This window comes from Eleutherodactylus coqui, chromosome 1, assembly GCF_035609145.1.
Source record: "Eleutherodactylus coqui strain aEleCoq1 chromosome 1, aEleCoq1.hap1, whole genome shotgun sequence".
Lineage (NCBI taxonomy): Eukaryota > Metazoa > Chordata > Amphibia > Anura > Eleutherodactylidae > Eleutherodactylus > Eleutherodactylus coqui.
Genome location: NC_089837.1, coordinates 536592113 through 536618118, shown reverse-complemented (window position 1 = coordinate 536618118; position 26006 = coordinate 536592113). Strand labels below are relative to the sequence as shown.

Below are 26006 nucleotides of genomic sequence, written 5' to 3'. Positions count from 1 at the left end.
ATAATGTATCAGGGGTCAGTACAGAGATCTCTCCCATCATCTATTATACCTAAGACTGTAAGAAGGGGGTGCTCTAATAACTATGTATAATATATCAGTGGTCAGTACAGAGATCTCTACCATCATTTATTATACCCAGGACTGTAACAAGGGGACGCACTAATAACTATGTATGGATATATCAGGGGTCAGTACAGAGATCTCTCTCATCATCTACTATACCCAGGACTGTAACAAGGGGGCGCTCTAATAACTATGTATAATATATCAGGGGTCAGTACAGAGATCTCTCCCATCATCTATTATACCCAGGACTGTAACAAGGGGGGCTCTAATAACTATGTATAATATATCAGGGGTCAGTACAGAGACCTCTCCCATCATCTATTATACCCAGGACTGTAACAAGGGGGCGCTCTAATAACTATGTTTAATATATCAGGGGTCAGTACAGAGATCTCGCCCATCATCTATTATATGCAGGACTGTAACAAGGGGGCGCTCTAATAACTATGTATAATATATCAGCGGTGAGTACAGAGATCTCCCCCATCATCTATTATACCAAGGACTGTAACAAGGGGGCGCTCTAATAACTATGTATAGATATATCAGTGGTCAGTACAGAGATCTCTACCATCATTTATTATACCCAGGACTGTAACAAGGGGACGCACTAATAACTATGTATAGATATATCAGGGGTCAGTACAGAGATCTCTCTCATCATCTATTATACCCAGGACTGTAACAAGGGGGCGCTCTAATAACTATGTATAATATATCAGGGGTCAGTACAGAGATCTCTCCCATCATCTATTATACCCAGGACTGTAACAAGGGGGGCTCTAATAACTATGTATAATATATCAGGGGTCAGTACAGAGACCTCTCCCATCATCTATTATACCCAGGACTGTAACAAGGGGGCGCTCTAATAACTATGTTTAATATATCAGGGGTCAGTACAGAGATCTCGCCCATCATCTATTATATGCAGGACTGTAACAAGGGGGCGCTCTAATAACTATGTATAATATATCAGCGGTGAGTACAGAGATCTCCCCCATCATCTATTATACCAAGGACTGTAACAAGGGGGCGCTCTAATAACTATGTATAGATATATCAGGGGTCAGTACAGAGATCTCTCCCATCATCTATTATACCAAGGACTGTAACAAGGGGGCGCTCTAATAACTATGTATAATATATCAGGGGTCAGTACAGAGATCTCTCCCATCTATTATACCCAGGACTATAACAAGGGGGCGCTCTAATAACTATGTATAGATATATCAGTGGTCAGTACAGAGATCTCTACATCATCTATAATACCCAGGAATGTAACAAGGGGGCGCTCTAATACCTATGTATAGATATATCAGGGGTCCGTACAGAGATCTCTCCATCATCTATTATACCCAGGAATGTAACAAGGGGGCGCTCTAATACCTATGTATAGATATATCAGGGGTCCGTACAGAGATCTCTCCATCATCTATTATACCCAGGACTGTAACAAGGAGGCGCTCTTATAACTATGTATAGATATATTAGGGGTCAGTACAGAGATCTCTACAATCATCTATTATACCCAGGACTGTAACAAGGGGGCGCCCTAATAACTATGTATAGATATATCAGGGGTCAGTACAGAGATCTCTCCCATCGTCTATTATACGCAGGACTGTAACAAGGGGGCACTCTAATAACTATGTATAATATATCAGGGGTCAGTACAGAGATCTCTCCCATCATCTATTATACCCAGGACTGTAACAAGGGGGCGCTTTAATAACCATGTATAGATATATCAGGGGTCAGTACAGAGATCTCTCCCATCATCTATTATACCTAAGACTGTAAGAAGGGGGTGCTCTGATAACTATGTATAGATATATCAGGGGTCAGTACAGAGATCTCTTCCACCATCTATTATACCCAGGACTGCAACAAGAGGGTGCTCTAGTAACTATGTATAGATATATCAGGGGTCAGTACAGAGATCTCTCCCATCATCTATTATACCCAGGACTGTAACAAGGGGGCGCTCTAATAACCATGTATAGATATTTTAGGGGTCAGTACAGAGATCTCTCCCATCATCTATTATACCTAAGACTGTAAGAAGGGGGTGCTCTAATAACTATGTATAATATATCAGTGGTCAGTACAGAGATCTCTACCATCATTTATTATACCCAGGACTGTAACAAGGGGACGCACTAATAACTATGTATGAATATATCAGGGGTCAGTACAGAGATCTCTCTCATCATCTATTATACCCAGGACTGTAACAAGGGGGCGCTCTAATAACTATGTATAATATATCAGGGGTCAGTACAGAGATCTCTCCCATTATCTATTATACCCAGGACTGTAACAAGGGGGCGCTCTAATAACTATGTATAATATATCAGGGGTCAGTACAGAGATCTCTCCCATCATCTATTATATGCAGGACAGTAACAAGGGGGCGCTCTAATAACTATGTATAATATATCAGCGGTGAGTACAGAGATCTCCCCCATCATCTATTTTCCCCAGGACTATAACATGGGGGCGTTCTAATAACTATGTATAATATATCAGGGGTCAGTACAGAGATCTCTCCCATCATCTATTATACCCAGGAATATAACATGGGGGCGCTCTAATAACTATGTATAGATATATCAGGGGTCAGTACAGAGATCTCTCCCATCTATTATACCCAGGACTATAACAAGGGGGCGCTCTAATAACTATGTATAGATTTATCAGGGGTCAGTACAGAGATCTCTACATCATCTATAATACCCAGGAATGTAACAAGGGGGCGCTCTAATACCTATGTATAGATATATCAGGGGTCGGTACAGAGATCTCTCCCATCTATTTTACCCAGGACTGTAACAAGAGGGGCTCTAATAATTATGTATAGATATATCGGGGGTCAGTACAGACATCTCCCCCATCATATATTATACCCAGGACTATAACATGGGGTCGCTCTAATAACTATTTATAGATATATCAGGAGTCAGTATAGAGATCTCTCCCATCATCTATTATACCCAGGACTGTAACAACGGGGCGCTCTAATAAGTATGTATAGATATATCAGGGGTCAGTATAGAGATCTCTCCCATCATCTATTATACCCTGGACTGTAACAACGGGGCGCTCTAATAACTATGTGTAATATATCAGTGGTCAGTACAGAGATCTCTCCCATCATCCATTATACCCAGGACTGTAACAAGGGGGCGCTCTAATAAGTATGTATAGATATATCAGGGGTCAGTATAGAGATCTCTCCCATCATCTATTATACCCTGGACTGTAACAACGGGGCGCTCTAATAACTATGTGTAATATATCAGAGGTCAGTACAGAGATCTCTCCCATAATCTATTATACCGACGACAGTAACAAGGAGGCGCTCTAATAACTATGTATAATATATCAGGGTCAGTGCAGAGATCTCTCCCATCATCCATTATACCCAGGACTGTAACAAGGGGGCGCTCTAATAACTATGTATAATATATCAGGGGTCAGTACAGAGATCTCTCCCATCATCTATTATACCCAGGACTGTAACAAGGGGGGCTCTAATAACTATGTATAATATATCAGAGGTCAGTACAGAGACCTCTCCCATCATCTATTATACCCAGGACTGTAACAAGGGGGCGCTCTAATAACTATGTATAGATATATCAGGGGTCAGTACAGAGATCTCTCCCATCGTCTATTATACCCAGGACTGTAACAAGGGGGGCGCTCTAATAACTATGTATAAGATATATCAGGGGTCAGTACAGAGATCTATACCATCATGTATTATACCCAGGACTATAACAAGGGGGCGCTCTAATAACTATGTATAGATATATCAGGGGTCAGTACAGAGATCGCTCCATAATCTATTATACCCAGGAATGTAGCAAGGGGGCGCTCTAATAACGATGTATAATATATCAGGGGTCAGTACAGAGATCTATCCCATCATCTATTATATCCAGGACTGTAACAAGGGGGGCTCTAATAACTATGTATAATATATCAGGGGTCAGTACAGAGATCTCTCCCATCATCTATTATACCCAGGACTGTAAAAAGGGGGCGCTCTAATAACTATGTATAATATATCAGGGGTCAGTACAGAGATCTCTCTCATCATCCATTATACCCAGGACTGCAACAAGGGGGCGCTCTAATAACTATGTATAGATATATCAGGGGTCAGTACAGAGATCTCTCCCATCATCTATTATACCCAGGACTGTAACAAGGGGGCGCTCTAATAACTATGTATAGATATATCAGGGGTCAGTACAGAGATCTCCCCCATCATCTATTATACCCAGGACTGTAACAAGGAGGCGCTCTAATAACTATGTATAATATATCAGGGGTCAGTACAGAGATCTCTCCCATCATCTATTATACCCAGGACTGTAACAAGGGGGCTCTCTAATAACTATGTATAATATATCAGGGGTCAGTACAGAGATCTCTCCCATCATCTATTATATGCAGGACTGTAACAAGGGGGTGCTCTAATAACTATGTATAATATATCAGGGTCAGTACAGAGATCTCTCCTATCATCTTTTATACCCAGGAATGTAACAAGGCGGCGCTCTAATAACTATGTATAATACATCAGGGGTCAGTACAGAGATCTCTGCCATCATCTATTATACCCAGGACTGTAACAAGGGGGCGCTCTAATAACTATGTATAATATATCAGGGCTCAGTACAGAGATCTCTTCCATCATCTATTATACCCAGGACTGTAACAAGGGGGCGCTCTAATAACTATGTATAGATATATCAGGGGTCAGTACAGAGATCTCTCCCATCTATTATACCCAGTACTGTAACAAGGAGGTGCTCTAATAACTATGTATAATATATCAGGGGTCAGTACAGAGATCTCTCCCATCCTCTATTATACCCAGGACTGTAACAAGGGGGCGCTCTAATAACTATGTATAATATATCAGGGGTCAGTACAGAGATCTCTCCCATCCTCTATTATACCCAGGACTGTAACAAGGGGGCGCTCTAATAACTATGTATAGATACATCAGGAGTCAGTACAGAGATCTCTCCCATCATCTATTATACCCAGGAATATAACATGGGGGCGCTCTAATAACTATGTATAGATATATTAGGGGTCAGTACAGAGATCTCTCCCATCTATTATACCCAGGACTATAACAAGGGGGCGCTCTAATAACTATGTATAATATATCAGGGGTCAGTACAGAGATCTCTCCCATCCTCTATTATACCCAGGACTGTAACAAGGGGGCGCTCTAATAACTATGTATAATATATCAGGGGTCAGTACAGAGATCTCTCCCATCCTCTATTATACCCAGGACTGTAACAAGGGGGCGCTCTAATAACTATGTATAGATACATCAGGAGTCAGTACAGAGATCTCTCCCATCATCTATTATACCCAGGAATATAACATGGGGGCGCTCTAATAACTATGTATAGATATATTAGGGGTCAGTACAGAGATCTCTCCCATCTATTATACCCAGGACTATAACAAGGGGGCGCTCTAATAACTATGTATAGATATATCAGGGGTCAGTACAGAGATCTCTCCCATCCTCTATTATACCCAGGACTGTAACAAGGGGGCGCTCTAATAACTATGTATAGATACATCAGGAGTCAGTACAGAGATCTCTCCCATCATCTATTATACCCAGGAATATAACATGGGGGCGCTCTAATAACTATGTATAGATATATTAGGGGTCAGTACAGAGATCTCTCCCATCTATTATACCCAGGACTATAACAAGGGGGCGCTCTAATAACTATGTATAGATATATCAGGGGTCAGTACAGAGATCTCTCCCATCATCTATTATACCAAGGACTGTAACAAGGGGGGCTCTAATAACTATGTATAGATACATCAGGAGTCAGTATAGAGATCTCTCCCATCATTTATTATACCCAGGAATGTAACAAGGGGGCGCACTAATACCTATGTATAGATATATCAGGGGTCAGTACAGAGATCTCTCCATCATCTATTATACCCAGGACTGTAACAAGGGGGCGCACTAATACCTATGTATAGATATATCAGGGGTCCGCACAGAGATCTCTCCATCATCTATTATACCCAGGACTGTAACAAGGAGGCGCACTAATACCTATGTATAGATATATTAGGGGTCCGCACAGAGATCTCTCCATCATTTATTATACCCAGGAATGTAACAAGGGGGCGCACTAATACCTATGTATAGATATATTAGGGGTCAGTACAGAGATCTCTACCATCATCTATTATACCCAGGACTGTAACAAGGGGGCGCTCTAATAATTATGTATAGATATATCAGGGGTCAGTACAGAGATCTCTCCCATCGTCTATTATACCCAGGACTATAACATGGGGGCGCTCTAATAACTATGTATAGATATATCAGAGGTCAGAACAGAGCTCTCTCCCATCTATTATACCCAGGACTATAACAGGGGGGCGCTCTAATAACTATGTATAGATACATCAGGAGTCAGTATAGAGATCTCTCCCATCATCTATTATACCCAGGACTGTAACAAGGAGGCGCTCTAATAAGTATGGATAGATATATCAGTGGTCAGTACAGAGATCTCTCACATCATCTATTATACCCAGGACTGTAACAAGGGGGCGCTCTAATAACTATGTATAGATATATCAGGGGTCAGTACAGAGATCGCTCCTATCTATTATATGCAGGACTGTAACAAGGGGGTGCTCTAATAACTATCTATAATATATCAGCGGTCAGTACAGAGATCTCCCCCATCATCTATTATACCCAGGACTATAACATGGGGGCGCTCTAATAACTATGTATAATATATCAGGGGTCAGTAGAGAGATCTCTCCCATCCTCTATTATACCCACGACTGTAACAAGGGGGCGCTCTAATAACTATGTATAATATATCAGGGGTCAGTACAGAGATCTCTCCCATCATCTATTATACCCAGGACTGTAACAAGGGGGGCTCTAATAACTATGTATAATATATCAGGGGTCAGTACAGAGATCTCTCCCATCATCTATTATACCCAGGACTGTAACAAGGGGGGCTCTAATAACTATGTATAATATATCAGGGGTCAGTACAAAGATCTCTCCATCATCTATTATACCCAGGACTGTAACAAGGGGGGCTCTAATAACTACGTATAGATACATCAGGAGTCAGTACAGAGACCTCTCCCATCATCTATTATACCCAGGACTGTAACAAGGGGGCGCTCTAATAACTATGTATAGATATATCAGGAGTCAGTACAGAGATCTCTCCCATCATCTATTATATGCAGGACTGTAACAAGGGGGCGCTCTAATAACTATGTATAATATAATATATCAGCGGTGAGTACAGAGATCTCCCCCATCATCTATTATTCCCAGGACTATAACATGGGGGCGTTCTAATAACTATGTATAATATATCAGGGGTCAGTACAGAGATCTCTCCCATCATCTATTATACCCAGGAATATAACATGGGGGCGCTCTAATAACTATGTATAGATATATTAGGGGTCAGTACAGAGATCTCTCCCATCTATTATACCCAGGACTATAACAAGGGGGCGCTCTAATAACTATGTATAGATATATCAGGGGTCAGTACAGAGATCTCTCCCATCATCTATTATACCCAGGACTGTAACAAGGGGGCGCTCTAATAGCTATGTATAGATATATCAGTGGTCAGTACAGAGATCTCTCCATCATCTATTATACCCAGGAATGTAACAAGGGGGCGCACTAATACCTATGTATAGATATATCAGGGGTCTGTACAGAGATCTCTCCATCATCTATTATACCCAGGACTGTAACAAGGAGGCACTCTTATAACTATGTATAGATATATTAGGGGTCAGTACAGAGATCTCTACCATCATCTATTATACCCAGGACTGTAACAAGGGGGCGCCCTAATAACTATGTATAGATATATCAGGGGTCAGTACAGAGATCTCTCCCATCGTCTATTATACACAGGACTGTAACAAGGGGGCGCTCTAATAACTATGTATAAATATATCAGGGTCAGTACAGAGATCTCTCCCATCTATTTTACCCAGGACTGTAACAAGAGGGGCTCTAATAACTATGTATAGATATATCAGGGGTCAGTATAGAGATCTCTCCCATCATATATTATACCCAGGACTATAACATGGGGTCGCTCTAATAACTATTTATAGATATATGAGGGGTCAGTACAGAGATCTCTCCCATCATATATTATACCCAGGACTATAACATGGGGTCGCTCTAATAACTATTTATAGATATATGAGGGGTCAGTACAGAGATCTCTCCCATCATCTATTATACCCAGGACTGTAACAACGGGGCGCTCTAATAACTATGTGTAATATATCAGAGGTCAGTACAGAGATCTCTCCCATCATCCATTATACCCAGGACTGTAACAAGGGGGCGCTCTAATAACTATGTATAATATATCAGGGGTCAGTACAGAGATCTCTCCCATCATCTATTATACCCAGGACTGTAACAAGGGGGCGCTCTAATAACTATGTATAGATATATCAGGGGTCAGTACAGAGATCTCTTCCATCATCCATTACCTAGATGAACAGGTGTCTCTTTTAGCTTTACATACTATGTCCTCTCATATGTCTTTTATGCCTCTTTTGGCTGCTGTGGGGTATGTGCTGCTCTTATGTCCTCTTGTGGTGCATCAGGAGTTCATACAGCAGGCTAGCAGGGGTTGTAGTTCCTATGTCATGTAGTAGAGTGGCTTCACTAACCTGAGGGGCCCGGCTGCACACCATACCTTTTGTTGAGGGAGCAGCTTCAGTTATATGGAGTGCAGGATGACTTTACTGTAAGTGGTTCTGCACATTCCAGGTTATAACAGTCCATTATAGCATAACGTGAGGCATTACAACAGCAGTAGATGGGGGATCATTTGGTTATCATCACTGTAAAGTTGGCTGCTTCAGCAGAGTTACTGGAGCGACAGCCTGTAATGCTCTGGGGAATGTCTCCTACTTGGTTGGTAGCAGGAATATCTTTGCTAACAGTTACTGATTCAGTTCTTAACATGCACAGTCCAATTTAGATTAACCCCTGCTGTGGGGCTCCACTCACATTGCATCACAATATCCACTGGTTACTCACAATTCAGTTCCATCACCTGGAACTGGAAGAATGCATGCGGGGAGGATTCATTATCATGGTAGCTGACTGGCACTGTTGCCACCGGAGGTTAGAAATCAGAGTACGCAGAGGAGTCCTTGTACAACTTATCTTCTCTAGATTCACCTCTGTTCCCTTTTCCTCTGATCTCATAACACCGTAATTCCCTTCACAGCGATGACTGGCACAAAAATCAGCATTAGATGTATTCGTCTTGCTCACTAACACGGGTCTCTCTCTGGACTTCTCACTTCGCTGTATGGTTGCTTCTTCTCTCACTCTTCATCCTAAACTGAAGTCAGCCTGTCTGCTGTCTGGCCCCTCCCACATTCCTGGGGATTGTGCTGCTTTGCAAACCTGTTAGAATTTAACTTTGCAAAAACTGATGCAACTCTGCAAAGTTTGCTGAGTGTCTACTTGATAACCAAAATCACACTTCATCTGTACAATTTAACCCTTATATCTCTGCACACCCTGAGCTTATGCAGGGTGCTGCAAGTATAAGACAATACAAGGTACAAACAATATGTATTGTTATGTATGTGAAGAATATGCTTTATACAACCACACAACATCTTTGCACTGGGGTATGACAGGGACAATGGTTATGGGACACTGTACTCCCTTATGTCTGTTAGGCCTCTGCTGGGTGCTGCAGAGCACACACTGCTCTCATGTCCTCCCTTATGTCTGCTAGTCCTCTGCTGGGTGCTGCGGAGCACACACTGCTCTCATGTCCTCCCTTATGTCTGCTAGGCCTCTGCTGGGTGCTGTGGAGCACACGCTGCTCTCATGTCCTTTCTTATGTCTGCTAGGCCTCTGCTGGGTGCTGTGGAGCACACACTGCTCTCATGTCCTCTCTTACGTCTGCTAGGCCTCTGCTGGGTGCTGCGGAGCACACACTGCTCTCATGTCCTCCCTTATGTCTGCTAGGCCTCTGCTGGGTGCTGTGGAGCACACGCTGCTCTCATGTCCTTTCTTATGTCTGCTAGGTGTTATGGCACTCTGACCCCCCGAGCACTAGATGGGGTGCCCTGAACTTACCGCACCCACTGTCCCTGCCTACTTGCCTCAACCTGGCTAACCCCAGGCGAACAACTGGGCGTCAGTCCCTACTCTGGCTAGGGACCTGGCGACTACCTAGATGGAACTAACTACCGGGGGACAGAGTGCCGACAAGGAAAGGCAGATGGAATGATGAAACAGGGAATACAGAGCAAGGCAAAGCTGGGAAAGGAAACTGACAAGCAAGCTAGGGAACTGACTGAGCATAACTGCAGACAGGACTGACTAGTGGCTGACAGAACCAATAACTGGCAGTGAGCTCAGGTCACTGCCAGCCTTATAATTGCAAAACTCTGCCCATGGGTGGAGAGTGGGAGGAGCCAACTCCCTCACTCACAATACAAGAGGGAGGAAGGCATGCCCTACAGGCGAACCCGCCCACGCTGCTGCACACCGGCCGCCCCACGCCGCCGGGAGAGCCCTGACGTCATAGCTCCGGGATGCCGAAGCCGGAGCGGCACGCGCTGACCGCGGAACCCCGCGCCGCGCTGCATGGTAACACTAGGCCTCTGCTGGGTGCTGCGGAGCACACGCTGCTCTCATGTCCTCTTATGTCTGCTAGGCCTCTGCTGGGTGCTGCAGAGTACATGCTGCTCTAATGTCCTCCCTTATGTCTGCTAGTCCTCTGCTGGGTGCTGCGGGCCACACTCTGCTCTCATGTCCTCCCTTATGTCTGCTAGTCCTCTGCTGGGTGCTGCGGAGCACACACTGCTCTCATGTCCTCCCTTATGTCTGCTAGTCCTCTTCTGGGTGCTGCGGAGCACACACTGCTCTCATGTCCTCCCTTATGTCTGCTAGTCCTCTGCTGGGTGCTGCGGTGCACACACTGCTCTCATGTCCTCCCTTATGTCTGCTAGTCCTCTGCTGGGTGCTGCGGTGCACACACTGCTCTCATGTGTTCTGGAATATGATTTCTCCAGCAGGCTTTGGGGTATTTTGTCGCTTTCCTAATTGTGTGGAAGCAGTATGCGCACACTGACCAAGTCAAACATAAGGTATGAATCTCATGTTAAAAATGGCTCTCCTGGCAGAGACGTCCAGACAGGCCTTTTTATTGAAAAGGATAACACCTGCCCTTTATGGGCGTTTAACAGATTACATCACTAACATATATATATTCTTATTCGCTAGATTATACAGAGTCTCCCGCCTCCCTACCCTCCCGTCCTCACGTCCGCCAAGGTATGGACTTTGTATTCTTTAGCATGCAGACAGCCTTAAGGAATTCTGTGTAGTTGACAAATGATGTGTTTAACTAGCTTGTGTTTGAAGAGTGGAAGGGGGCCTAGATAAACACACAGTATATACACATAACACTGTAGCCCTTAACTTCTTAGAAACTGGTTGAGCAACTTCGATGTATTTAGAGCAAATACTATGATTAGATTGTGTGTGTGTCCTTTGAACTCCTCAGAGCTGAAAGTCATTACAATAGCAAAATACATTTGGGTTATATACAAATATTGATAGACATTTTATACTAAATAATTATCATGTCTATCACACATCTCCTCCCTTATGTCTGCTAGTCCTCTTCTGGGTGCTGCGGAGCACACACTGCTCTCATGTCCTCCCTTATGTCTGCTAGTCCTCTGCTGGGTGCTGCAGAGCACACACTGCTCTCATGTCCTCCCTTATGTCTGCTAGACCTCTGCTGGGTGCTGTGAGCCACACACTGCTCTCATGTCCTCCCTTATGTCTGCTAGGCTTTAGGCTGGGTTCTCTCATGTCCTCTCTTATGTATTCTAGGCCTCTTGTGGGTGCTGCGGAGCACACGCTGCTCTCATGTCCTCCCTTATGTCTGCTAGTCCTCTGCTGGGTGCTGCGGAGCACACACTGCTCTCATGTCCTCCCTTATGTCTGCTAGTCCTCTTCTGGGTGCTGCGGAGCACACACTGCTCTCATGTCCTCCCTTATGTCTGCTAGACCTCTGCTGGGTGCTGTGAGCCACACACTGCTCTCATGTCCTCCCTTATGTCTGCTAGGCTTTAGGCTGGGTTCTCTCATGTCCTCTCTTATGTATTCTAGGCCTCTTGTGGGTGCTGCGGAGCACACGCTGCTCTCATGTCCTCTCTTATGTCTGCTAGTCCTCTGCTGGGTGCTGCGGAGCACACACTGCTCTCATGTCCTCCCTTATGTCTGCTAGTCCTCTGCTGGGTGCTGCGGAGCACACACTGCTCATGTCCTCCCTTATGTCTGCTAGACCTCTGCTGGGTGCTGTGAGCCACACACTGCTCTCATGTCCTCCCTTATGTCTGCTAGGCTTTAGGCTGGGTTCTCTCATGTCCTCTCTTATGTATTCTAGGCCTCTTGTGGGTGCTGCGGAGCACACGCTGCTCTCATGTCCTCTCTTATGTCTGCTAGGCCTCTGCTGGGTGCTGGGGAGCACACGCTGTTCTCATGTCATCTCTTATGTATGCTAGGCCTCTACTGGGTGCTGGGGAGCACACGCTGCTCTCATGTCCGCCCTTATGTCTGCTAGACCCCTGCTGGGTTGTGGGAAGCACATGCTTCTGTCATGTCCTCTCTTATGTCTGCTAGGCCTCTGCTGGGTGCTGCAGACCAAACACTGCTCTCATGTCCTCCCTTATGTCTGCTACGCTTTAGGTCGGGTGCTGCGGAGCACATGCTGCTCTCATGTTTGCTCTTATGTCTGCTAGGCCTCTGCTAGGTGCTGCGGAGCTCTCACTGCTGTTATGTCTGCTAGGCCTCTGGCGGGTCCTGCAGACCACACACTGCTCTCATGTCCTCCCTTATGTCTGCTAGGCCTCTGCTGGGTGCTGCGGAGCACACACTGCTCCTATGTCCTCCCTTATGTCTGCTGTGCCTCTGCCGGGTGCTGCGTACCACACACTGCTCTCATGGCCTATCTTATGTCTGCTAGGCCTCTGCCGGGTGCTGCGGACCACACACTGCTCTCATGGCCCCTCTTATGTCTGCTAGGCCTCTGGCAGGTGCTGCGGACCGCACACTGCTCTCATGTCCTCCCTTATGTCTGCCTGGTCTCTGCTGGGTTCTGCGGAGCACACGCTGCTCTCATGTCCTCTCTTATGTCTGCTAGGCTTTAGGCTGGGTGCTGCGGAGTACACACTGCTCTCATGTCCTACCTTATGTCTGCTAGGCCTCTGCTGGGTGCTGTGGAGCACCCGCTGCTCTCATGTTTGCTCATATATCTGCAAGGCCTCTGCTAGGTGCTGCGGAGCACACGCTGCTCTCATGTTTGCTCTTATGTCTGCTAGGCCTCTGCTGGGTGCTGCGGAGCACACACTGCTCCTATGTCCTCCCTTATGTCTGCTAGGCCTCTGCTGGGTGCTGCGGAGCACACGCTGCTCTCATGGCCTCTCTTATGTCTGCTAGGCCTCTGCCGGGTGCTGCGTACCACACACTGCTCTCATGGCCTATCTTATGTCTGCTAGGCCTCTGCCGGGTGCTGCGGACCACACACTGCTCTCATGGCCCCTCTTATGTCTGCTAGGCCTCTGGCAGGTGCTGCGGACCGCACACTGCTCTCATGTCCTCCCTTATATCTGCCTGGTCTCTGCTGGGTTCTGCGGAGCACACGCTGCTCTCATGTCCTCTCTTATGTCTGCTAGGCTGTAGGCTGGGTGCTGCGGAGTACACACTGCTCTCATGTCCTACGTTATGTCTGCTAGGCCTCTGCTGGGTGCTGTGGAGCACCCGCTGCTCTCATGTTTGCTCATATATCTGCAAGGCCTCTGCTAGGTGCTGCGGAGCACACGCTGCTCTCATGTTTGCTCTTATGTCTGCTAGGCCTCTGCTGGGTGCTGCGGACCACACACTGCTCTCATGGCCTCCCTAATGTCTGCTAGGCTTTAGACTGGGTGCTGCAGAGCACACTCTGCCCTCATCTCCTCCCTTAGGTCTGCTAGGCCTCTGCTGGGTGCTGCGGACCACACACCGCTCTCATGTCCTCCCTTATGTCTGCTAGGCCTCTGCTGGGTGCGGGGGAGCACACGCTGCTCTCATGTTTGCTCTTATGTCTGCTAGGCCTCTGCTGGGTGCTGCAGAGCACACGCTGCTCTCATGTCCTCTCTTATGTCCGCTAGGCTTTAGGCTGGGTGCTGCGTAGCACATGCTGCTCTCATGTCCTTTCTTATGCCTACTAGGATGGGTTTAGCCCTGCATTATCTCCTATGGAGGAGGCATGCTCAAAGGTCCTTGTCCACACATATAGCCTGCTGGCGCCCGCACCACATGGCCGTCAGCCACAGTCTCTGAGCGGTTGAGCCACTTACACTGTAAGGGAGGGGGAGGTGGATATCCCTGCTGGATACTGCACCCCATAATGTGTAACATACCCACTTTGGATATCACCCCCCCTGTGATGTGGAGTATATGCATGGCGACCAGACTTACTGATTTAAGTGGGACAGTCCTACTTTGGACCCTAGCAAAACAACCATTTGTATCACTTTTTGGATGTCTGGTCACCATTCAAGTGATTACCAGCCAGAGTGCGGCGGCAGATAAACACGCTGACAGAAGTGTGTACATCCCGCATCGTCCTTCCCCCTGCTTCTTAGTTCTGCAGAAGGGGAGAAGGTGCTGCTGTGGGTGTGGGGTGGTCTCTGTTACTACTGGGGCCACTATTACTACTGGGGCCGCTGTGGGGGTCACTATTACTACTGGGGCCGCTGTGGGGGTCACTATTACTACACTGTGGGGGTCATTAGTACTGGGGCCACATCCCCCACACCAGACCCGAGGCAGCTGTGGGGCTCGCTATAACTATCAGGGGCCACTGTGAGAGACACTATTACTAGAGGGGCCACTGTGGGCGACACTATACTACTAAGGCCACTCTGGACATGGCAGTGTACCTCAAGCTGACTTGGGAACGTCCACAGCAGAAATTTCTGCTGCAAATTCTGTAGCATTTCTGCATCAAAAAAACTGCCAAAATCTGTAAGATTGGAACCCGCAGCTGATGTCATACTATGTGGCACTCCTCTGTGGGCTCCCCGACTCCCAGTGGCCTGTAGTGGCCTCACCTGACTAGCTCACTGGGGACCAGAAACCGGGGGCGCTAACAGTGAGAAGCCATCGGAGGAGGTGACCCGGAGCGCCGCATAGAATGACATCAGTTGTGGGTGCGCCAATGTCACAGATTTTGACTGTTTTTGGATGCAGGAATCCTGCAGAATTTGCTCCATTTTTTTTTAATACATCACACTGTACTTTTTATTACAAATGGAGGTAAAATCATACCTTGTAAGAAGCCCCGCCCCTGACCACACCCCTCTGTCTAACTGAACCCTGGGAAAATCTGGTCACCTTAAGAAGCCCCGCCCCTGACCACACCCCTCTGTCTAACTGAACCTGGGAAAATCTGGTCACCTTAATATATGCTCTACCCTATCCCCACCTACACCGGTGACATCCCTCCCACCAGACCCCGCTTGTCAGCTCTACACCCGGTGACATCCCCCCCCCACCAGACCCCGCTGTCAGCTCTACACCCGGTGACATCCCCCCCCACCAGACCCCGCTGTCAGCTCTACACCCGTGACATCCCCCCCCCCACCAGACCCCGCTGTCAGCTCTACACCCGTGACATCCCCCCCCCACCAGACCCCGCTGTCAGCTCTACACCCGGTGACATCCCCCCCCCACCAGACCCCGCTGTCAGCTCTACACCCGGTGACATCCCCCCCCCCACCAGACCCCGCTGTCAGCTCTACACCCGTGACATCCCCCCCCCACCCAGACCCCGCTGTCAGCTCTACACCCGGTGACATCCCCCCCCCCACCAGACCCCGCTGTCAGCTCTACACCCGGTGACATCCCCCCCCCCCACCAGACCCCGCTGTCAGCTCTACACCCGGTGACATCCCCCCCCCCACCAGACCCCGCTGTCAGCTCTACACCCGGTGACATCCCCCCCCCCACCAGACCCCGCTGTCAGCTCTACACCCGGTGACATCCCCCCCCACCGACCGCTGTCAGCTCTACCCGGTGAATCCCCCACAGACCCCGCTGTCAGCTCTACACCCGGTGACATCCCCCCCCCACCAGACCCGCTGTCAGTCTAACCGGTGACATCCCCCACAGACCCGCTGTCAGCTCTACACCGGTGACATCCCCCCCCCACCAGACCCCGCTGTCAGCTCTACACCCGGTGACATCCCCCCCCCACCAGACCCCGCTGTCAGCTCTACACCCGGTGACATCCCCCCCCACCAGACCCCGCTGTCAGCTCTACACCCGGTGACATCCCCCCCCCACCAGACCCGCTGTCAGCTCTACACCCGGTGACATCCCCCCCACCAGACCCGCTGTCAGCTCTACACCCGTGACATCCCCCCCCACCAGACCCGCTGTCAGCTCTACACCCGGTGACATCCCCCCCACCACCAGACCAGCTCAGTGTCAGCTCTACACCCGGTGACATCCCCCCCCCCACCAGACCCGCTGTCAGCTCTACACCCGGTGACATCCCCCCCCCACCAGACCCGCTGTCAGCTCTACACCCCGGTGACATCCCCCCCCCCACCAGAGCCAGTTGTCAGCTCTACACCCGTGACATCCCCCCCCCACCAGAGCCAGTTGTCAGCTCTACACCCGGTGACATCCCCCCCCCCACCAGAGCCAGTTGTCAGCTCTACACCCGGTGACATCCCCCCCCCCACCAGAGCCAGTTGTCAGCTCTACACCCGGTGACATCCCCCCCCCACCAGAGCCAGTTGTCAGCTCTACACCCGGTGACATCCCCCCCCCACCAGAGCCAGTTGTCAGCTCTACACCCGGTGACATCCCCCCCACCACCAGAGCCAGTTGTCAGCTCTACACCCGGTGACATCCCCCCCCCCACCAGAGCCAGTTGTCAGCTCTACACCCGGTGACATCCCCCCCCCACCAGAGCCAGTTGTCAGCTCTACACCCGGTGACATCCCCCCCCCACCAGAGCCAGTTGTCAGCTCTACACCCGGTGACATCCCCCCCCACCAGAGCAGTTGTCAGCTCTACACCGGTGACATCCCCCCCCCACCAGAGCCAGTTGTCAGCTCTACACCGGTGACATCCCCCCCCACCAGAGCCAGTTGTCAGCTCTACACCCGGTGACATCCCCCCCACAGAGCCAGTTGTCAGCTCTACACCGGTGACATCCCCCCCCACCAGAGCCAGTTGTCAGCTCTACACCGGTGACATCCCCCCACCAGAGCAGTGTCAGCTCTAACCGGTGACATCCCCCACAGAGCCAGTTGTCAGCTCTACACGGTGACATCCCCACAGACCACGTTGTCAGCTCTACACTGGTGACATCTGTTGTCTTTCCCAGATGAAGTCTTCAAGTAGGGTTGAGCCGGCAGATACTGATAATTATAGGCGTGACGGATATTCTGCAGAGGGAAGGGATGATCTGCAGTCCTGGTGGAGCTCAGTATCTGTATCTCATCCATGATGGATGTCTACATGAATCACTGGAGGTTGCCCAACCTGTCCTGCAGCCCTCGGTGCCCCACACCCCGCTTATCTGCCACATCCATAGATTACACATATCACTGGAGGTATAAATATATGTACATACGTCATATATATATATATATATATTACACATACATACATACACACACACCTACATCAGACGAGACCATCATATCACACGTCCCCCGCAGACCCCCTCCCCCACAACAGCACGTCCCCCGCAGACCCCCACCCCACAAGAGCACGTCCCCACAGACCCCCTCCCCACAAGAGCACGTCCCACAGACCCCCTACCTACCCACAAGAGCACGTCCCCCACAGACCCCCTCCCCCACAGACCCCCTCCCCCACAGACCCCCTCCCCCACAAGAGCACGTCCCCCACAGACCCCCTCCCCCACCAGAGCACGTCCCCCACAGACCCCCTCCCCCACCAGACCCCGTCCCCCACCAGACCCCGTCCCCCACCAGACCCCGTCCCCCACAACAGCACGTCCCCCACAGACCCCCTCCCCAACAGCACGTCCCCCACAGACCCCCCTCCCCCACAGACCCCCTCCCCCACAACAGCACGTCCCCCACAGACCCCCCTCCCCCACAGACCCCCTCCCCCACAACAGCACGTCCCCAGACCCCCCTCCCCCACAGACCCCCTCCCCCACAACAGCACGTCCCCCAGACCCCCTCCCCCACAGACCCCCTCCCCCACAACAGCACGTCCCCCACAGACCCCCTCCCCCACAAGAGCACGTCCCCCACAGACCCCCTCCTCCACAAGAGCACGTCCCCCACAGACCCCCTCCTCCACAAGAGCACGTCCCCACAGACCCCCTCCCCCACAAGAGCACGTCCCCACAGACCCCTCCCCCACAAGAGCACGTCCCCCACAGACCCCCTCCTCCACAAGAGCACGTCCCCCACAGACCCCCTCCCCACAAGAGCACGTCCCCCACAGACCCCCTCCCCCACAAGAGCACGTCCCCCACAGACCCCCTCCTCCACAAGAGCACGTCCCCCACAGACCCCCTCCTCCACAAGAGCACGTCCCCCACAGACCCCCTCCCCCACAAGAGCACGTCCCCCACAGACCCCCTCCCCCACAGACCCCCTCCCCCACAAGAGCACGTCCCCCACAGACCCCCTCCCCCACAGACCCCCTCCCCCACAAGAGCACGTCCCCCACAGACCCCCTCCCCCACAAGAGCACGTCCCCCACCAGAGCACGTCCCCCACAGACCCCCTCCCCCACAGACCCCCTCCCCCACAACAGCATGTCCCCCACAGACCCCCTCCCCCACAACAGCACATCCCCCACAGACCCCCTCCCCCACAACAGCACGTCCCCCACAACAAATCTATGTCAATTTCTGTAGTAAATGACAGTCTGAGGCCGCCGTGCTTCTTCCTTATAAGCCACACCCACTTTTTTAACTAGTGTGAATGGCATGAATTTTTTAAAAAGTTGCAATTCTTTGTGTAAAATAGGCTAAATCACAACTTGTGACTTCTTATTCCCTGTGCACTGGCTGAAGTGACTGCAACCATCAAGCTCATTGCCTCTCTGAAGGTTAAGTGTTGTGTTGGATCCGTCTGTCTCTATCTGCCTCATTCTTCCCATTGAAAGAATTTGCAGCCGATTGGCCCTTTGATCCCCCGACCCGTGTTCTGCAGGCGCATTACACCCCCACACTCACCTCTCTCGTCCACCCATAACCAGGAAGCCACATGGCCGATCAGTAGCAGGAGCCTGGCGTTGGGCAGCGTGAGGGCCGTGTATAAGGCATAGAGGGAAGCTGCAACCAACTGCCACCTGATGGTGGTCCAACAATCTGAATGGGCCCAGGTGACCCTCCATGGGGTCCGTGCAGCAGCAGTCGAGGCTAGGAGAGAGAACACGAAGTGTGAACCAGGCCTGAAAACTAGAAACCACAAGTACTTTGAGGCAGAGCAGGTGCCTGGCTTTATGGGGTTAACATCTCTAGGGCAGAATGGAGTTTGGACTCGGGGCCAGCCGGAGACAGGACTCAGGGATGAAGGCTGCAGTGGAGCCTGGACTTGGGAATGGAGCCTGGACTCAGGGATGAAGGCTGCAGTGGAGCCTGGACTTGGGAATGGAGCCTGGACTTGGGAATGGAGCCTGGACTCGGGCGGAGGGTGCAGTGGAGCCTGGATTTGGGAATGGAGCCTGGACTCGGGCAGAGGGTGCAGTGGAGCCTGGATTTGGGAATGGAGCCTGGACTTGGGAATGGAGCCTGGACTCAGGCGGAGGGTGCAGTGGAGCCTGGATTTGGGAATGGAGCCTGGACTCGGGCGGAGGGTGCAGTGGAGCCTGGATTTGGGAATGGAGCCTGGACTTGGGAATGGAGCCTGGACTCAGGCGGAGGGTGCAGTGGAGCCTGGATTTGGGAATGGAGCCTGGACTCGGGCGGAGGGTGCAGTGGAGCCTGGACTTGGGAATGGAGCCTGGACTTGGGAATGGAGCCTGGACTCAGGCGGAGGGTGCAGTGGAGCCTGGATTTGGGAATGGAGCCTGGACTCAGGCGGAGGGTGCAGTGGAGCCTGGATTTGGGAATGGAGCCTGGACTCGGGGAAGAGGGTGCAGTGGAGCCTGGACTCGGGAATGGAGCCTGGACTCGGGGCAGAGGCTGCAGTGGAGCTTTGACTTGGGGCGGGCTGGAGCATGGACTCAGGTGTGGAGCCTGGAGTGGAGCCTGGACTCGGGGCGGGATTGGGATTTCCTGTGACTAAGACTTTAGTCTGGAGGGTGGAGAATAAGGTGCTGAGTCCGTCCTCCCAGTCATGGCCAGGAGAAGGCACTGGGGCCCCAGACATTAAGCAGGTGTGTGAAGCTGGGGGCCACACATTTACTATGAATGATTGCAAACCAAAGACCCCCCCCCACAAGTGAACGACGTAGAGTTGGGAATCCCACTCGAGCTCGTAAGTTGTGTTTAGGGTTCTTATAGTGAAAGATGGTGAATAAGATGGCAGAAGTCTGAAGGAAGGGGTGAAAACCGACGTGGCAGCTTCTGGGGAGGTGACAAGCCATGGCCAGCAGGGCCGCGCTAGAGAACCAGTTGAGGATGTCTGGGTGGTACACACAACCGATGTTTCCAAGATGGCAGCACATGGGGGGTGGTCTGTCCTGTACACACCTGATGGATCCAAGATGGCGACACGTGGGGGCACTGCATTATATTAGACCATGTTATGGCTTTGCAGACCAGCAATATGAGCAGCGAGCTGCCTGAGACCCCTAGAGGTTGCTGGCCGCAGGCCCCTCAGTCATGAAGAAGCGCAGAGCACTACAACCCCCAGTGGAAGACACCATTACACAACAGGCCTCGCTAATCACAGCGACCAATCACAGCACACCTCTCATTTTACCTCAGCAGTGAAAGGAATGAGAGCTGCACTGTGATTGGTTCCTGTAGGCAACAAGGTCTCATGAGGGCAAACGTGTATCTAATCCTCTGCTGTGTGGTGCCGTCTGCTGAGCCGCATATGCAGCGTCTGAGGAGCGGGCCCTCAGCCAAGGAGACAGTGGGGTAGAAAACTAACCTTGTCACAGGGCTCTACCGTCTCCGCCCTAAGGGAGGCCAAGAACCCGTCCTCGTTACTAATCGGGGGAGATCACATTTAGTAACGTGAGTTACCTTAAGTCTTGTTTTTGTCACCGTGACGCCAACGTTCCTTCTTCTGCGGTGGATCACCCAACTGGAATAATCCGCCACAGAAGGAGCCTCCATCATTATAAAAGTACAGCGCCATTCCAAAAAAGGCCGAACAAATTCCGCAGCATTTCTGCATCCAAAAACAGTCAGAATCTGTACCATTTGTGTGGATTATGACTGGCGATCAGCCGCGTACCCACAGCTGCCATACTAGGCTGCGCTCCCCCTCACCTCCCCGAAGGCTTCCCACATCAGTGCTACCAGCTTCTGTTCCCAGCGGCCTGTAGTGGCCGCTTCTGACCAGCATCTCCTGAGGAGCGGCGCCGCATCTGACCAGCATCTCCTGAGCAGCGGCGCCGCATCTGACCAGCATCTCCTGAGCAGCGGCGCCGCATCTGACCAGCATCTCCTGAGCAGCGGCGCCGCGTCTGACCAGCATCTCCTGAGCAGCGGCGCCGCGTCTGACCAGCATCTCCTGAGGAGCGGCGCCGCGTTTGACCAGCATCTCCTGAGGAGCGGCGCCGCGTCTGACCAGCATCTCCTGAGGAGCGGCGCCGCGTCTGACCAGCATCTCCTGAGGAGAGGCGCCGCGTCTGACCAGCATCTCCTGAGGAGCGGCGCCGCGTCTGACCAGCATCTCCTGAGGAGCGGCGCCGCGTCTGACCAGCATCTCCTGAGCAGCGGCGCCGCATCTGACCAGCATCTCCTGAGCAGCGGCGCCGCATCTGACCAGCATCTCCTGAGCAGCGGCGCCGCATCTGACCAGCATCTAATGACCAGGCCGCTGGGAACGGAAGCTGGTAGCACTGATGGTGGGAAGCCTTCGAGGAGGTGAGGGGGAGCGCAGCATAGTAGGACAGCAGCTGTGGGTACGCGGCTGATCGCCAGTCATAATTTGTACAGATTTTGACTGTTTTTGGATGCAGAAATTCTGCAGCATTTCTGTCAGGTGTAAACACAGTGTAAGTCAGCTTGAGGTACACTGCCACATGCAGAGCGGCCCTCAGTGGTATTAGTGGCCCTCAGTGGTAATGGTGGCCCTCAGTGGTAATGGTGCCCCCCACAGTGGCCCTCATTGGTAATAGTGACCCCCCCCCCCCCCCACACACACACAGTGGCTTTCGGAGTAACAGTGACCCCACTCCTCTTCTCTTGTGGAACTAGTGGTAACCTGTTCCACTCATTGATCCCCCTCACTGTCTAATATCTAATCTGTGTCTCCTCCCTTTCAGTTTCACCCCATCGCTTCTAGTCTTTCCTTGTACAGATGAGAATAGGGCTGATCCCTCTGCACTGTGACAGCCCTTCAGATATTTGTAGACCACTATTAAGTCTCCTCTCAGCCTTCTCTTCTGCTAAACATTCCCAGATCCTTTACCCGTTCCTCATAGGACATGATTTGCAGACCGCTCACCATCTTGGTAACTCTTCTCTGAACTTGTTCCAGTTTGTCTATGTCTGTTATAAAGTGGGGTGCCCAGAACTGGACCCAGTATTCCAGATGAGGTCTGACTAAGGAAGAGTAGAGGGGATAATGACCTCACGTGATCTAGACTCTATGCTTCTCTTATACATCCCAGAATCATGTTTCCCTTTTTGGCTGCTGCATCACATTGTTGACTCATGTTCAGTCTGTGATCTATTAGTATACCCAAGTCTTTTTCACCTGTGCTGCTGCTTAGCCCAACTCCTCCCATTCTGTATGTGCTTTCTTCATTTTCCTTGCCCAGATGTAGGACTTTGCATTTCTCCTTGTTAAATACCATTCTGTTAGTCGCCGCCCACTGTGCAAGCTTTACTAGATCTTTTTGAATCCTCTTTCTTTTCCCTAGCGTTGGCTATACCTCCTAGCTTTGTGTTATTGGCAAAATGATCATGATCTATATTAAAATTAATCTTAAAATCCTGCACTTCACCCACTGGCCACTAGGCCTAATACTAGTCTGACACTTCCTGTTATGTAGAGGAAACTTCTTAGTCATCATCATCACAGGCAGGATTACACTGAGAGGAGACACCTATATATAGGTAACACAGGACCCACCATTCACAATAGTCACAGCTCACCTCCTCCCCCCTCCCTGTACAGACAGGATTACACTGAGAGGAGACACCTATATATAAGTAACACAGGACCCACCATTCACAATAGTCACAGCTCACCTCCTCCCCTCCCTGTACAGACAGGATTACACTGAGAGGAGACACCTATATATAGATAACACACGATCCACAACACATCCAGCAAGTAAAGAATTCCAGGCAGCATCAAACTGGTGCAAATTACAGCTGCCCCATAGGGAGAGGTCTTATAGTGCATGCAATCCCTGCGTAGCAGCAACGTTTCGACCCTCTGCACTGATGGGTCTTTGTCAAGCTTGTGCAATATAAGACCTGTCCTTATGGGGCAGCTGTAATTTGCACCATTTTGATGCTGCCTGGAATTCGTTACTTGCTGGGAGTCTTACATAGAATAAAATGGTGATCACAGGCCACCTCCTCCCCTCCCTGCACAGAGCATGCCCATAGCACTCACCATAAGAGTCCAGATGTGACATGGAAAATAAAAAAAAAAAGCCAAACATTAAAAATAAAACCCATAACCCAAAGCTTGATTGATCAGATTGCGCGTATCGCAGTGACATCTTCCTTAAACCGTATTATGTACGTGGAGCGATTCGTAGTGACGCCATCTTGTTTTTCCTCCTAGGCCGGAGTTTTTACCATGAAAGTGCCCTGAGTGATCGTCCTCTTCATACTCCGCAACCTCACTGATCTCATTACTTGCTACGGAGCAGATGGATGACACACCTGATGTTTCCATGGTAACTACAAGGAACTCTCCTTCCCCGCCATTACCCCCCTGCCCACCACCACTGCCACCTGGGGGCATCTTTAAGTCTAGTACTTCTATATTAGTGGACCTTCCTGTATCTTCACTGCTACCTCCACCAGGAAAAGTCCCGCTACTGCCACCACCACCCCATGGAATACCTCCTCCCGCTGTTCCGCCACCCCAAGGAATACCTCCTCCCGCTGTTCCGCCACCCCAAGGAATACCTCCTCCCGCTGTTCCGCTACCCCAAGGAATACCTCCTCCCACTGTTCCGCCTCTGCCACCCCAAGGAATACCTCCTCCCGCTGCTCCGCCTCTGCCACCCCAAGGAATACCTCTTCCCGCTGCTCCGCCTCTGCCACCCCAAGGAATACCTCTTCCCGCTGCTCCGCCTCTGCCACCCCAAGGAATACCTCTTCCCGCTGCTCCGCCTCTGCCACCCCAAGGAATACCTCTTCCCGCTGCTCCGCCTCTGCCACCCCAAGGAATACCTCCTCCCGCTGCTCCGCCTCTGCCACCCCAAGGAATACCTCCTCCCGCTGTTCCGCCACCCCAAGGAATACCTCTTTCCGCTGCTCCGCCTCAGCGCTTAGAACAGCGGAGGCCTAAACTACGCAACTTCAACTGGGAAGCTCTACCTGCTGAACGGGTGTTGGGAGGATGTAATCTCTGGACTTGTGGCCCTCAGGGAGCCAGTCTGCAAATAGATGTAGTTCATATGGAGGAACTTTTTGGGCAGAGAGAGGAACCCCTCATACGTAGAGGATCAAGGAGCTTCAGAGGCCGACCATATCACGGGGTGACTGAGCACGACATGAAGGAGGTAGGAAGCCGTTTCTTCTGTTTTCTTGATGACCATATAGACCGTGTTCACCACAGTGTCCTGCACTTGGTTGGCTCATTGCTCTGCTTAATGACTTGTTGGGGATTTGTCTCTATCTTGTCCTCTTCATTCTTCTTCATAGTTGTCCGTTTTCTCTAGGGAGTCTAGTCTTGAAGACTCCTCGATCACTGTGGGTGACTTCTATGTGGGTTGCAGGAAGGAGGTTGGAGACGAGGGCTGGCTTCTACACCCCGGCAGTGGCCCACCTTTTCATGGGGCTGGTTTTTACTTTGAGTCTGAGATGCAGCACCGGACAGAACTATTGAGGGAGCGCTGAAAGAGCCTTCCTCTATCATGCAGCCCCTATCATTCTATCACCAAGGTTGTGGCAACTGGAGGGCAACATGACTGACTAGCCAGTATAATCTGCTTACCAGTTCACATACCCCCCCATAAGCATGGATACCGAAATCAGTTGATTGTGTAGCTGAATTGCTATGGGGGAACGTACTGCTGTCTGTCCCCCCTTCAAACTGTTGTTTAATAGTGGACACTTGGCTGCAGTGGTGACTGGCATTGGTTGTAATGGCTTGGCTACGTAGAGTAAGATGGTGATGATTGGCATTGTTTGTATTGATTTGAAAATGTAGAATACAACGGTGATGACTTGAATTGGTTGTGGTTACTTAGCTTCGTAGAGTAGGATAGTCATGACTGGCACTGGTTGTGGTGCCAATGTAGAGTAGGACAATGATGACTGGCACTGGTTGTGGTGACTTGGCTACAAAGAGTAGGATGGTGATGACGGGCATTGGTTGTGGTTACTTGGCTATCAAGAGTAACGCGCTGATGACTGGCACTGGTTGTGGTGACTATGTAGAGTAGAACAGTGATGACTGGCAGTGGTTATGGCGACTGTAGAGTAGGACGGTGA

General features: G+C 50.4%; 1 protein-coding gene across 5 annotated transcripts in view; it reads left to right on the top strand.

Annotated features, from left to right (window-relative positions):
- The window catches only part of LOC136592012 (FH2 domain-containing protein 1-like), a 55843-nt gene that overhangs the window by 14277 nt on the left and 15560 nt on the right, over nucleotides 1-26006 (top strand). Inside the window, exons 2-3 of one of the 5 annotated variants that reach the window (XM_066588568.1) lie at nucleotides 24124-24473; nucleotides 24585-25072. The exons of 1 other annotated variant lie outside the window; for it this stretch is intronic. In XM_066588568.1, the coding sequence (XP_066444665.1) occupies nucleotides 24212-24473; nucleotides 24585-25072 (750 nt within the window). In that variant the 5' untranslated portion in view covers nucleotides 24124-24211. Of the gene's footprint in view, nucleotides 1-24123; nucleotides 25073-26006 lie in introns of all 5 variants that reach the window. 3 more of the 5 variants (XM_066588566.1, XM_066588567.1, XM_066588565.1) reach the window with 3 other exon arrangements.